This window comes from Pleuronectes platessa, chromosome 13 (genome assembly GCF_947347685.1).
Source record: "Pleuronectes platessa chromosome 13, fPlePla1.1, whole genome shotgun sequence".
NCBI classification, from domain to species: Eukaryota; Metazoa; Chordata; class Actinopteri; order Pleuronectiformes; family Pleuronectidae; genus Pleuronectes; species Pleuronectes platessa.
In genome coordinates, this window is record NC_070638.1 from 5,952,350 (window position 1) to 5,964,739 (window position 12,390).

Below are 12,390 nucleotides of genomic sequence, written 5' to 3' on the forward strand. Positions count from 1 at the left end.
TGGATTTCTTGCAAAAAAAAAGAAAAAGAAAATACAACTTAGAAATTGTGGTAATTATCCAGCTGTAAGTGAATAAGCAGTTATGTAAATCTCTCGACGTGTAGCCAGTGACACCAGGCTCTTTGTCGAAGTAATAGGTTCGACCTAAAACACTGCGCCTATTATTCTAAATTAATGGAATCATTTAGGAGCAGTTAACCTCCCACGGTGCCCGCACTTCCTCAGGAGATCAGCTCTATGTTCAGTCTCTTCATATTATTTACAGTTTAAAGTTGCATATCAGATAAATATATATATATATATATTCCACAACGACACACGCACTGGTCTCACTGGTCTGTGCCAAAGGCTGGACTTAGTTTATTTGAGCCTTTATTGCCAGACGGTGGGACAATGGGCTTGAATGGAATCTACAGTGGGGGTCACACCTTGTTAACGCTGCCATTAGTTTCCCTTTACATTCGCTGATTGGTGATTTACATTTGCGACCAAATAGCATCTTTACTGCTGTTTACCGAGGCCTCCGGGGAACTGGTGAGCGAACCCGGGCATTTGATATAAAAAGTGGAGCCTCCAAGATCCCGCAGTCACTCCAACTCCAAGTTACTGGCTGGATGTTCCAGGACACCGGTGCGCCACCGACCCACTCACGCCGCAGAGATGCTCATGTTCGCGCTCAGCTTCGCCGCCCTGGCGTGCACGGTGGCCGCACGGCCTTCACTCAGCTACCTGGAGAATCACTTCACCGCCGAGGATGAGTCCGAGGAGGTTCGTTCGGCCGCCATCAAGAGGCTCCTGGAGGTTTTTGGGATGGAGGACCCTCCCGCTATCCATGGACACAAGCAGGCACCTCAGTACATGCTCGACCTGTACAACACCGTGGCCGACGTGGACGGTGTCACCAAGGACCCTTACCTGCTGGAGGGGAATACTGTGCGCAGCTTCTTTGACAAATGTAAGATCTAACATGCCCTTTTCAACGGGCTCCTGCAGAAGATGAGACGTGATGGGAGGGTGTTTGGTTTCTAACGATGTCCTTTTCCTTTTCAGTGCGAAGTGAGCAGGTGGAGTTCAGGTTCAATTTGTCCACGGTGGCGAGCACAGAGAAGATTCTGACTGCAGAGCTGCATCTGTTCAAGCTGCGACCTCAGGCGTCAGTCACCTTCAACAGACACCACTTCTGCCAAGTATGTGACATGAAGAGATCACTAAAGAACAACCAGTGATGCTTCTCTCTCCGGGATGTGTCTAATGTTTGGCTCCTTTCATTGTGTTTCCTCCAGGTCAGTGTTTATCAGCTGCTTGACAAAAGCAACAACACACAGGGGAGGAAGCTGCTGTCCTCTCGACTCATCCCAGTCCACTCCACTGGTTGGGAGGTTTTCACCATCACACAAGCTGTAAGTATATAGCCTCTTCTGTGCAAACACTGAACCCGTGTGAAGAATATTTTGGATTTGAACTGACCGACGTGCTCTTCCTCCTGAAGGTCCGCTCCTGGATGGGGGATGAAAGCAGCAACCTGGGCCTCCATATTGTGGTCCAGACCCTGGGAGGAAGCCAGGTGGACATGAAACTGATCCGCTTCGCTTCAGGACGCAGCCACCACCAGAGCAAGCAGCCCATGCTGGTTCTGTTCACCGATGATGGACGGCGCTCCGCTACTCTTGAGAATGCAGGTGAGTTTCTTTGGTCAGTTTGGTAAAAAAAATAAACAGCTCGGGCATTTCTGTGGTCTTACTGCTGATGAGCAGGGGTGTAGAGAAGAATTTGAATCCCAGATGGAGTTCTGGCCCCCACCGCCCCCCCCCCCCCCCCCCCCCCCCTCATTCTGATCTAATCTTAATTGATCTAAGGTAATTTCTGAGTCTACATCAACAATGCAAACAAACCTTTGTGCATTTTAAACCGGACAATTACTTATTTCGGCACTAAGTCTCCTTCTTTCAAAGTTTAGAAACAATTTACTCTGTCGTATTCTTAATAAATATATATATGTTTTAGAAATTATTTTAGATTCAAATTACTTGAATACGAGCAGTATGTGTGTCATTTGGTTTATTGTAGAACTTATAACAAGTAAGCCCACTCGGATTTGTTTCAATTACGTTTCTCAAGGTTAAGTTATAACTCTGTGATATAGAGGGATGAACATCTTCCATGCGTGTGAACATTAAAAAAATTAAGCTTGACATTAAACGTACTCTTTATAACTTAACTTTGCACGTACAGAACCTAAACGTGATGTCTAACACAAAGTTTTCCTTTCCTCCACAAGATTCAAATGACACCCCAGTCACCCCCAGCCTGCCCCACGCCCCCATGACAGGCCCACCCTCCCGCAGCGCCCGCTCCCTGGACTACAGCGAGGAGGAGGGTCTGTCCACGTCCTGCAAACGCCAACCGCTCTACGTGGACTTCGAGGAGATCGGCTGGTCGGGCTGGATCGTCTCTCCCAGGGGTTACAACGCCTACCACTGCAAAGGCTCCTGCCAGTTCCCCCTGGGCCAGAACATGAGGCCAACCAACCACGCCACCGTCCAGTCCATCATCAACGCCCTGAAGCTGATGAAGGGCATCGATACGCCGTGCTGCGTGCCAGACAAGCTCTTCTCCATCAACCTGCTCTACTTCGACGATGAAGAGAACGTGGTGCTGAAACAGTACAACGACATGGTGGCGGGCAGCTGTGGCTGCCACTGACATCCACCGGTCTAACGACAGCACATGTATTCTTAGAAAACACAATGTAATTCAAGTTAGGGGACGTTGAGAACTACTGCCCTTTAAAACTCAGCTGATCCCAATGAGTGATGTGCTCTGTCCCACATGTGACTTTGTAATATATGTAAATATCCATAAATTATAATATATGGCAGTGATGGAAGTGACATCCTGTGAAAGATGTAAATGTGTATATTTTATGTTCTCTGGTGTGAATGATTCAGAATAAATGGTGCAAAGAAAAAGAATACGATGTGTATTTATTCCTCGTGACAAACCAAGCGACACAATTACTTCCTGAACACCATGGTACACTCTGTGCAGTTTGTATGATCACAAGCAATAGTTAATTTAATATACTGATATGTGTGTGTTCCATCAAACAATGAACACTAATTTGCAGCCTTTTTTTCTTTCTAAACAAGACATTTAGTCAAATTTTGTTTAAACATTTCAGATTACAGATAGCATTATTTGTGCCTAAATCAAAAAGCGTATATTTGTAGCAGGAAGAACATGAAGCGAGTTTAACCGTTGGTCAGTCAAAGGGTTTCTCTGCCTCTGCCTCTGCCTCTGCCTCTGCCAAGCACTCCTCTGCAGGAGCCTGCAGCTCATGTCTGGAGAGGTGTTGCACGACTCCCACACCGTAACAGTCGCCCAGCACGTTGGTGGTCGTCCTCAAACGATCCCTGTCCACAGTCACACAGGAAGGTTCCATGTTAGAAACTCGTTAGAGTAGGAAGACATATGTGTTTCAGTAAATGTGTAAACCCCCCGAAAAAGACTATGTAACTATATCTATAATGTATATAATACAACACTGGCCGTGTATTGTTCAGACTCAATGTGTGTAGTGAGGTTTTCACGTCATGTCCTGATCACACGTGCACAGACAGACACACACACTCACAGCATCCAGTCGACTGTGATGATATAGGAGATGCCTTCAAGGGGCAGGCCAGTTGATGACAGCACCATAGCCATAGATACTATGCCGCTCTGTGGGATTCCTGAGCCACCGATGGCTGCTACTGTCGCAATGATACTGGAATTACATGAATAAGAGCAAATATACCAATATACATGTGAATAAAACAACATGGAAGGAACATGGAGAAGTTAACACACAAATACTGAATTAATTCATATGAATTATTGAATAGTTGTTTAAATTACATTTTCATTTATAATGACAGTTTCTGTTATTTGAAGTAAAAATGTGATCATACCTGACGATGAAGATTTGACCAAGAATAAGTTTCATATTGTAAACCTGCGCTAGGAATATGACAGCGACGGCCTCATAGAGGGCTGATCCATCCATGGTCAAGATGGCCCCTATAGGCACTATGAAGCGCGTCACCCGCTTGTCCAATCTCAGATTATTCTCCAGACACTTGATGCTGATGGGTAGCGTCACAGAACTGGTGGGAAAAAATAAACAATTATATAATATACAGAACAATACAACTTTAATGGTGATCGAATCATTTTTCAAAATTCAGCAGCCTCTTATCTTGATTCAAATCAGATAAAACTAATTTTCAATCCATTTTTAGAGCACCAAATTAAACTTGGACAAACACGAGTTGTAGTTATAGCCTCTAAGACAATTGGGCTTCACTTTCAGATAGACGTCCATCTTTATCTTTATATCTTTCTCTGGTAATAACATAGAGCTGTTAATCCTGGAAGTGCATCTCACCTGGATGAAGTCCCAAAGGCGGCGGTGAGAGCCTCCATGAGACCGGCCATGAATGTGAAGGGATTTTTGCGTGTAAAAATGAAATAGATGAGCGGCAGGGTGATAAAGCTGTGGATGACCAGGCCAGTGGTCACAGTGAGAGTATACATGCCAATCTGTTGTCCAAAAACGCCGGCGTCCTTCATCTTCAAAATCTGTCCTGCAACCAGGAAGAAGATTCCTACCGGGGAATACCTGCAGAAGACCAGGTGAGATGCAGAACATCTGATGTAGTGACGAGAAATGCCTGTAGAGGGCGACTGTAGAGGCAGCTTGATAACGTATCCTCAGATTTTACTCACCAGATGAAGACACCCATCAGATGCATGATGGCTTTACTGAGGCACACGAAGAAGTCCTTCAGAGGTTTCGCCTCATCCTCCATTTTGGCCAGGACGAGGCCAATGGCGACGCAGAAGAGCCTTAAGCCCACAATGTTGACCCCCTTGATGGTGCCTGGCATCGGTGTTGTGTTATCTAAAATCAAATCAAGTAATGTTTATACACGTCATGATAATAACCACTTAAAGGAACCATCATATGCCCATTTTACTACAGTTAGGGTCTTAATGAAATGTCTATAACATAGTTTGGACAAAATACCACAAGGACAATTCAAAATAGCACCTTTTTACCCTGTCTAAAACAGCCCTCCTCAGTGACCTGTTTTGCGTATCGTTTCTGACATAGAGGAACCACAGCAAATTGCGGGAGTTGTTTTTTTCCAGAGTTTTTTTGACGGTAGACATGCCAGATACCCAAATTAACATGTAGAAGCACTACAAAAGGGGAATTTTCATTATATGTCCTCTTTAAAACAAAAGGTTTAACTTAAAAAGAAAGTAACAAAGGGAATGGTTTTTATGGATCTTACTTTTTACAGTCATGTTGACATCGAGAGTTTCCTTTTCAGAATAAATTGTTTTATACTGAATAAAAGACAAGAAAATCCTCATTAGTGACGACAAAAGAAAAAGGAGCAGGAGAAAAACCACACCAGCATCACCTCACCTTTCTGAACCAAGCCTCCACCAGATTGGGAGGAAACACATCTCTGCAAACCAGAACAAGGGTAAAAAACAACAAAGATTAACAAGGATTAGATATTAGACAAAGCTTTTTCACGCCCACCTGATCAGATCCAGAAAGGCATCCACTGTCTGCATGGTGCCCGATGTACCACCAGGGGACACTGAGTTGGGCGTGGGGTATTTCCCTGGCTGGATTAGAACCACTAGGACGAGTCCAGTGAACACAGCCAGGAAGGTGGTCGTCGTGTAATAAAAAAAAGCATAGAGCCCCATTTTCCCCAAGGACGTCTTGTCCACTGACGACATGGCTGAAACAAAAAGACAAGTAAAACAACCTTGCAACTGCAGCTAGAATTATAACAATGTGATAGTTCAATATGTAAGGTTCAAATATGTAGAAAACCATAGGAAAATAATGAGCGTATTTCTAATATTGAGAGAAAGAGAGATGCTGAACTTTTGGTCCAATGTTGGGCTCTAACCTGTGATCAGACTGGAGAGGACGAAAGGAAGCAACATCATCTGCAGCATTCTCAGCAGCAGGTCTCCAGGAAGCAGGAAGTAGTAGATTTGCAGGTCCGTCATGTTAGCCGCGCGTAGAGCATAACCCAGGCCGAGACCTTGAAGAGGGTGAAAGGAGCAGTGTTCAACATGTCAGGCTATGAAACGTCCACTTCAGTTATATACAGTGAATATAAACAAGTGATGATATCTGTTCATTCTCCCCCTGGTCTATACCTAAATGAAAATACAATATTCATTCAACACTGAGATTAAAAGAAACTTAACAAGGAGAATTATGTAGAACTTCAACTGAGAAATAATCAGCACACGGACTTACCCAGGACAATGGCAGCCACAGTGAGCAGGAGAAAAGCATTTCTCCGGACAAAACCTTTAACGTTACATTTCCAGAGAGACAGTGAAGTCAAACTCCAGGGCTCAGAGTCCTCAGGACATGTGTCCCTGTCTCGGTCAACTAGAGTGTCCTCGCTGCTCGGCTTACAGCAGAGAGGCATCTCGCTCACAGACTGAGGACCAAAAGAGAGAAAGAGGAGTCTTCACCTGCTTTTACAAAAGAATACAACAGTTATCCAGTGAGGTATACATGTTAGAAAAGGAGAACATTTACAAAATCTAATGGAAGAAGATAGTAGAAGTAGAAGGTAGTTTTCATTCGCTTAAATCCAGTAAAAGAAATCGATTCAAACCTTTGGAAGAGCTGTAAACTTCCTGATATTTCCCTCTCGCCACTTGCTTTAGTCTAAGTTTAAAACCAGTATTGTAACTATGTTCTGCTCCTCCTATCCCAGAGGCTGTTAGTCTATTTGTCTTTCCTCACAATTTTGACTCAGCGATCACTAAATGTTTCTCTGGATATTAGATATCAGAGAAAATATGAACCATCTGAAATTAATGCTCAGTGCATGATGGGAGTTCCCCCAGCTGTCTAGACCTATAGCAGCATTACTAAGGGATGGTTCAGGACTCATGCCCCCATGACAGGCCCGCCCTCCCACAGTGCCTGCTCCCTGGACTACAGCGAGGAGGAGGGTCTGTAGATAGGCTGGTCGGGCTGGATCGTCTCTCCAAGGGGTTACAACGCGTACTGGTACCCAATACTGTTGGGATTTTAAATTTTAGCTGGTCTGTGTGTCTGACTGAACTCTAAACAATAATGAAAGGAGGGTGTGGGCAGGAGCAGTTTGGGCCAGATATAAGACCTTTACACAAATGACTTTAATAACCGTTGCTGCTTGGTGTTAATCATGAATCTTTTACTTGTTCTCATTTCTGACTTTTTATATTAAAGCATAACTCCCTTAGCCTCATTCGACATCACACAGAGTTCAAGCAGATGTCCCGGGTTCTGGGGGAACGACAGAGTGACGTTGTTTTGTTTCGTTGTTTCGAATGTTTACACAAACAGAACATACAGCCGATAGAGCAGGAACACAATATTCTTTACTCTAACGAACAACAACTTCGACCTACAAAGCGTCAGCTGTGTCAAGGCTGGTCAAGAGGTGAACAGTTTGCCTAGCAACTATCAGAGGAGGAGTGGGATTGGTAGCTGCTGCTCGTCACTTCCTTATTCCAATGATGAGCGGGTGGACTACGCCTGCGCACAGAGGAAGAACCAAGGAAGACTTCCCCTCTTCATTGACCAATCCTGTTCTACCTACTGTTATAAAATATCATAGACGCCGTCTGTTTGATGCGACTTGTGACTGCTCCGGGATTGCTAGAGAGCCGGGGTAGTGTGTTGGGTGCCCATTGTTTTGCTGTAAACTTTTCATACCTTTTCATTGTTTCTTCAAAAATACCTGATTGAACCAAACCGAGACCGGATCTTCTCATATTTAGGATAAACGAATACGCAACGACAATATGCCGTGCTGTGTGCCGGACAAGTTCTTCTCGTCTCTAGGTTGAGACCTACTGCCCTTTAAAACTCAGCTGATCCCAATGAGTGATGTGCTCTGTCCCACATGTGACTTTGTAATATATGTAAATATCCATAAATTATAATATATGGTAGTGATGGAAGTGACGTCCTGTGAAAGATGTAAATGTGTATATTTTATGTTCTCTGGTGTGAATGATTCAGAATAAATGGTGCAAAGAAAAAGAATACGATGTGTATTTATTCATCTTGAAATCGTACAGTTGAAAAACATAACAAGCGACACCATTATATCGTGAACACCATGGTCCACTCTGTGCAGTTTGTATGATCAACAAAAATAGTTAAACCGAGTTTTAAACACGTATTTGATCACAAAAAAACTTCCATTTCAAATAGAATCATTTAAAAATCAAAAGGATCATAACGTCTTGAAGGGGATAAACTGATATGTGTGTGTTCCATCAGTGAGCATTATTTGTGCCTAAATCAAAAAACGTATATTTGTAGCAGGGAGAACATTAAGCGAGTTTAATTGTGGTCAGTCAAAGGGTTTCTCTGCCTCTGCCTCTGCCAAGCACTCCTCTGCAGGAGCCTGCAGCTCATGTCTGGAGAGGTGTTGCACGACTCCCACACCGAAACAGTCGCCCAGCACGTTGGTGGTCGTCCTCAAACGATCCCTGTCCACAGTCACACAGGAAGTGTCCATGTTAGAAACTCGTTAGAGTAGGAAGACATATGGGTTTCAGTAAATGTGTAAACCCCCCAAAATAAACTATGTAACTTTATCTGTAATGGACATAATACAACACTGGCAGTGTATTGTTCAGACTCTATTTGTGTTGTGAGGTTTCCAAGTCGTGCACAGACACAAACACACACACACTCACAGCATCCAGTCGACTGTGATGATATAGGAGATGCCTTCAAGGGGCAGGCCAGTTGATGACAGCACCATAGACATGGTTACCATGCCACCCTGGGGGATTCCTGAGCCACCGATGGCTGCTACTGTCGCAGTGATACTGGAATTACATGAATAAGAACAAACAATGATCAACTACACAAAAAAGAAAATACATTTGAATAAAACAACATGGAAGAAACACAAATACTGAATGAATTCATATGAATTCTTGATTATAGATCAAAAGCTCCAGTTTAATGATGAGTTAATAGAAACCTAAATATTAATAAATATATCAATTCTTCAACATTTGATCAAGTATTATTAACCTTTTTCTACAGGACGTATATATGACTACATTTTTTCAATGATAATTATCATTTCTTTTGTGTGAAGTAAAAATCTTATCATACCTGACAATGACGATTTGACCCAGATTAAGTTCCACGTTGTAAACCTGCGCTATGAATATGACAGCGACGGCCTCATAGAGGGCTGTTCCATCCATGGTCAAGACGGCACCTATAGGCACCATGAAGCGCGTCACCCGTTTGTCCAATCTCAGATTATTCTCCAGACACTTGATGCTGATGGGTAGCGTCACAGAACTGTGGGGTAAACATATATATAAACTTTAATGGTGATCACATCATTATCCACAGCCTATAATACATTTGGGCTTCACTTTTGGAGAGACGTCCATCTTTATCTTTATTTCTTTCTCTGGTAATAACATGGAGATGTTAATCCTGGAAGTGCATCTCACCTGGATGAAGTCCCAAAGGCGGCGGTGAGAGCCTCCATGAGACCGGCCATGAATGTGAAGGGATTTTTGCGTGTGAAAATGAAATAGATGAGCGGCAGGGTGATAAAGCTGTGGATGACCAGGCCAGTGGTCACAGTGAGAGTATACATTCCAATCTGTTGTCCTAAAACACCGACGTCCTTCATCTTCAAAATCTGTCCTGCAACCAGGAAGAAGATTCCTACCGGGGAATACCTGCAGAAGACCAGGTGAGATGCAGAACATCTGATGTAGTGACGAGAAATGCCTGTAGAGGGCGACTGTAGAGGCAGCTTGATAATGTATACTCATATTTTACTCACCAGATTAAGACACCCATCAGATGCATGATGGCTTTACTGAGACAGTCAAAGAAGTCCTTCAGAGGTTTCGCCTCATCCTCCATTTTGGCCAGGACGAGGCCAAAGGCGATGCAGAAAAACCCTAAGCCAAGAATGTTGAACCCGTCGATGGTGCCTGGCATCGGTGTTGGGTTATCTAAAATCAAATCAAGTAATGTTTATACACGTCATGATAATAACCACTTACAACAATAGGTTCAACTTACAAAGAAAGTACCAAAGGGAATGTTTTTTATGGAGCTTACTTTTTACAGTCATGTTGACATCGAGAGTTTCCTTTTCAGAATAAATTGTTTTATACTGAATAAAAGACAAGAAAATCCTCATTAGTGACGACAAAAGAAAAAGGAGCAGGAGAGAAAACACACCAGCATCACCTCACCTTTCTGAAACAAGCCTCCACCAGATTGGGAGGAAACACATCTCTGCAAACCAGAACAAGGGTAAAAAAACAACAAAGATTAACAAGGATTAGATATTTGACAAAACCTTTTTCACGCCCACCTGATCAGATCCAGAAAGGCATCCAATGTCTGCATGGTGCCCGATGTCCCACCAGGGGGAACTGAGATGGGCGTGGAGGATTTCCCTGGCTGGATTAGAACCACTAGGACGAGTCCAGTGAACACAGCCAGGAAGGTGGTCGTCGCGTAATAACAAAAAGCATAGAGCCCCATTTTCCCCAAGGACGTCTTGTCCACTGACGACATGGCTGAAACAAAAAGACAAGTAAAACAACCTTGCAACTGCAGCTAGAATTATAACAATGTGTAAGGTTCAAATCTGTAGAAAACCCTTTGAAAATAATGAGCGTATTTCTGATATTTAGAGACAGAGAAATGCTGAATGTTTGTCTCCAATGTTGGGCGCTAACCTGTGATCAGACTGGAGATGATGAGAGGAAGCACTATCATCTGCAGCATTCTCAGCAGCAGGTCTCCAGGAAGCAGGAAGTAGTAGATTTGCAGGTCCGTCATGTTAGCCACGCGTAGAGCATAACCCAGGCCGAGACCTTGAAGAGGGTGAAAGGAGCAGTGTTCAACATGTCAGGCTATTATGGTATATCCTATGCAGCCGAGATGTCGATGTTGTTGTTGAAGTTGATGTTGATGAAGGAATCTAAATGTTCTTGTTTGTATAAATGTTTATTACACAAGATTACAAGATTTGCAGTTCAGGACGGGCACTATGGTATACCCGGAGACAATCACAAGCCAAATACTGAAAGTCTGACTTGCCGGGGTCGAACACACAATGTATAGAAAGATTGGTTCCACTCATGAGGATTTCTGACCAGATAAGGGCATGTTCTATACCTAAAGTTGAAGACGTATCTTGAAGAAGATTCCCTCTGCACTTCATCCATTAGCAGGTCAGAGATCATTTCCCAAGTCACGGATCATTCCAAAAGGGAGAGGGCTAACGAATAACATATGGGATAGTATTTAAAGAGTCTGAGAATTTAAGAATCAAGACGCCATAGATATATAGAATATACGACAATATGAAACGGCCCTTTTAGTTATATACAGTGAATAAGAACAAGTGATGATATCTGTTCATTCTCCCCCTGGTCTATAGCTAAATGTAAATACAATATTCATTCAACACTGAGATTAAAATAAATTTAACAAGGAGAATTATGTAGAACTTCAACAGACAATAATCAGCACACGGACTTACCCAGGACAATGGCAGCCACAGTGAGCAGGAGAAAAGCATTTCTCCGGACAAAAACTTTAACGTTACATTTCCAGAGAGACAGTGAAGTCAAACTCCAGGGCTCAGAGTCCTCAGGACATGTGTCCCTGTCTCGGTCAACTAGAGTGTCCTCGCTGCTCGGCTTACAGCAGAGAGGCATCTCGCTCACAGACTGAGGACCAAAAGAGAGAAAGAGGAGTCTTCACATGCTTTTACAAAAGAATACAACAGTTATCCAGTGAGGTATACATGTTAGAAAAGGAGAACATTTACAAAATCTAATGGAAGAAGATAGTAGAAGTAGAAGGTAGTTTTCATTCGCTTAAATCAAGTAAAAGAAATCGATTCAAACCTTTGGAAGAGCTGTAAGCTTCCTGATATTTCCCTCTCGCCACTAGCTTTAGTCTAAGTTTAAAACCAGTATTGTAACTATTTTCGGCTCCTCCCATCCCAGAGGCTGTTAGTCTATTTGTCTTTCTACCCAAATTTGACTCAGCGATCACTAAATGTCTCTCTGGATATTAGATATCAGAGAAAATATGAACCATCTGAAATTAATGCTCAGTGCATGATGGGAGTTCCCCCAGCTGTCTAGACCTATAGCAGCATTACTAAGGGATGGTTCAGGACTCATGCCCCCATGACAGGCCCGCCCTCCCACAGTGCCTGCTCCCTGGACTACAGCGAGGAGGAGGGTCTGTAGATCGGCTGGTCGGGCTGGAGCGTCTCT

The 12,390-nt window shown here is 43.4% G+C and overlaps 3 protein-coding genes across 3 annotated transcripts; 1 reads left to right on the plus strand and 2 right to left on the minus strand.

The window, feature by feature from the left end:
- The first annotated feature begins 660 nt into the window (after window positions 1-660).
- admp (anti-dorsalizing morphogenic protein) lies at window positions 661-2,703 on the plus strand. The gene is made up of 5 exons (XM_053438192.1): window positions 661-955; window positions 1,051-1,187; window positions 1,284-1,400; window positions 1,490-1,679; window positions 2,279-2,703. Exons 1-5 carry the CDS (start codon window positions 661-663, stop codon window positions 2,701-2,703), a joined length of 1,164 nt encoding a protein of 387 aa, XP_053294167.1.
- A 559-nt stretch (window positions 2,704-3,262) lies between these two features.
- On the minus strand, window positions 3,263-6,877 carry LOC128454709 (excitatory amino acid transporter 1). Its single transcript, XM_053438191.1, has 11 exons — window positions 6,711-6,877; window positions 6,341-6,530; window positions 5,982-6,119; window positions 5,600-5,807; window positions 5,480-5,522; window positions 5,343-5,397; window positions 4,771-4,945; window positions 4,430-4,663; window positions 3,954-4,148; window positions 3,635-3,769; window positions 3,263-3,413 (listed from the first exon to the last, which is right to left on the minus strand). Exons 2-11 carry the CDS (start codon window positions 6,516-6,518, stop codon window positions 3,263-3,265), a joined length of 1,512 nt encoding a protein of 503 aa, XP_053294166.1. The 5' UTR covers window positions 6,519-6,530; window positions 6,711-6,877.
- A 1,252-nt stretch (window positions 6,878-8,129) lies between these two features.
- On the minus strand, window positions 8,130-12,236 carry LOC128454632 (excitatory amino acid transporter 1). The gene is made up of 11 exons (XM_053438074.1): window positions 12,013-12,236; window positions 11,643-11,832; window positions 10,834-10,971; window positions 10,464-10,671; window positions 10,342-10,384; window positions 10,205-10,259; window positions 9,921-10,095; window positions 9,580-9,813; window positions 9,227-9,421; window positions 8,797-8,931; window positions 8,130-8,586 (listed from the first exon to the last, which is right to left on the minus strand). Exons 2-11 carry the CDS (start codon window positions 11,818-11,820, stop codon window positions 8,448-8,450), a joined length of 1,500 nt encoding a protein of 499 aa, XP_053294049.1. The 5' UTR covers window positions 11,821-11,832; window positions 12,013-12,236; the 3' UTR covers window positions 8,130-8,447.
- Between the last annotated feature and the right edge of the window lie 154 nt (window positions 12,237-12,390).

Coding starts and splice junctions, on each gene's coding strand:
- admp (XM_053438192.1), top strand. CDS start 661: ATGCTCATGTTCGCGCTCAGCTTCGCCGCCCTGGCGTGCACGGTGGCC. Junction 956..1,050: donor GCGCAGCTTCTTTGACAAAT/GTAAGATCTAAC, acceptor TTTCCTTTTCAG/TGCGAAGTGAGCAGGTGGAG. Junction 1,188..1,283: donor ACAGACACCACTTCTGCCAA/GTATGTGACATG, acceptor TGTTTCCTCCAG/GTCAGTGTTTATCAGCTGCT.
- LOC128454709 (XM_053438191.1), bottom strand. CDS start 6,518: ATGCCTCTCTGCTGTAAGCCGAGCAGCGAGGACACTCTAGTTGACCGA. Junction 5,808..5,981: donor CCTCTCCAGTCTGATCACAG/GTTAGAGCCCAA, acceptor TTTTTGTTTCAG/CCATGTCGTCAGTGGACAAG. Junction 3,414..3,634: donor ATCACAGTCGACTGGATGCT/GTGAGTGTGTGT, acceptor GACTGTGGACAG/GGATCGTTTGAGGACGACCA.
- LOC128454632 (XM_053438074.1), bottom strand. CDS start 11,820: ATGCCTCTCTGCTGTAAGCCGAGCAGCGAGGACACTCTAGTTGACCGA. Junction 10,972..11,642: donor TGTGGCTGCCATTGTCCTGG/GTAAGTCCGTGT, acceptor ACCCTCTTCAAG/GTCTCGGCCTGGGTTATGCT. Junction 10,672..10,833: donor CATCTCCAGTCTGATCACAG/GTTAGCGCCCAA, acceptor TTTTTGTTTCAG/CCATGTCGTCAGTGGACAAG.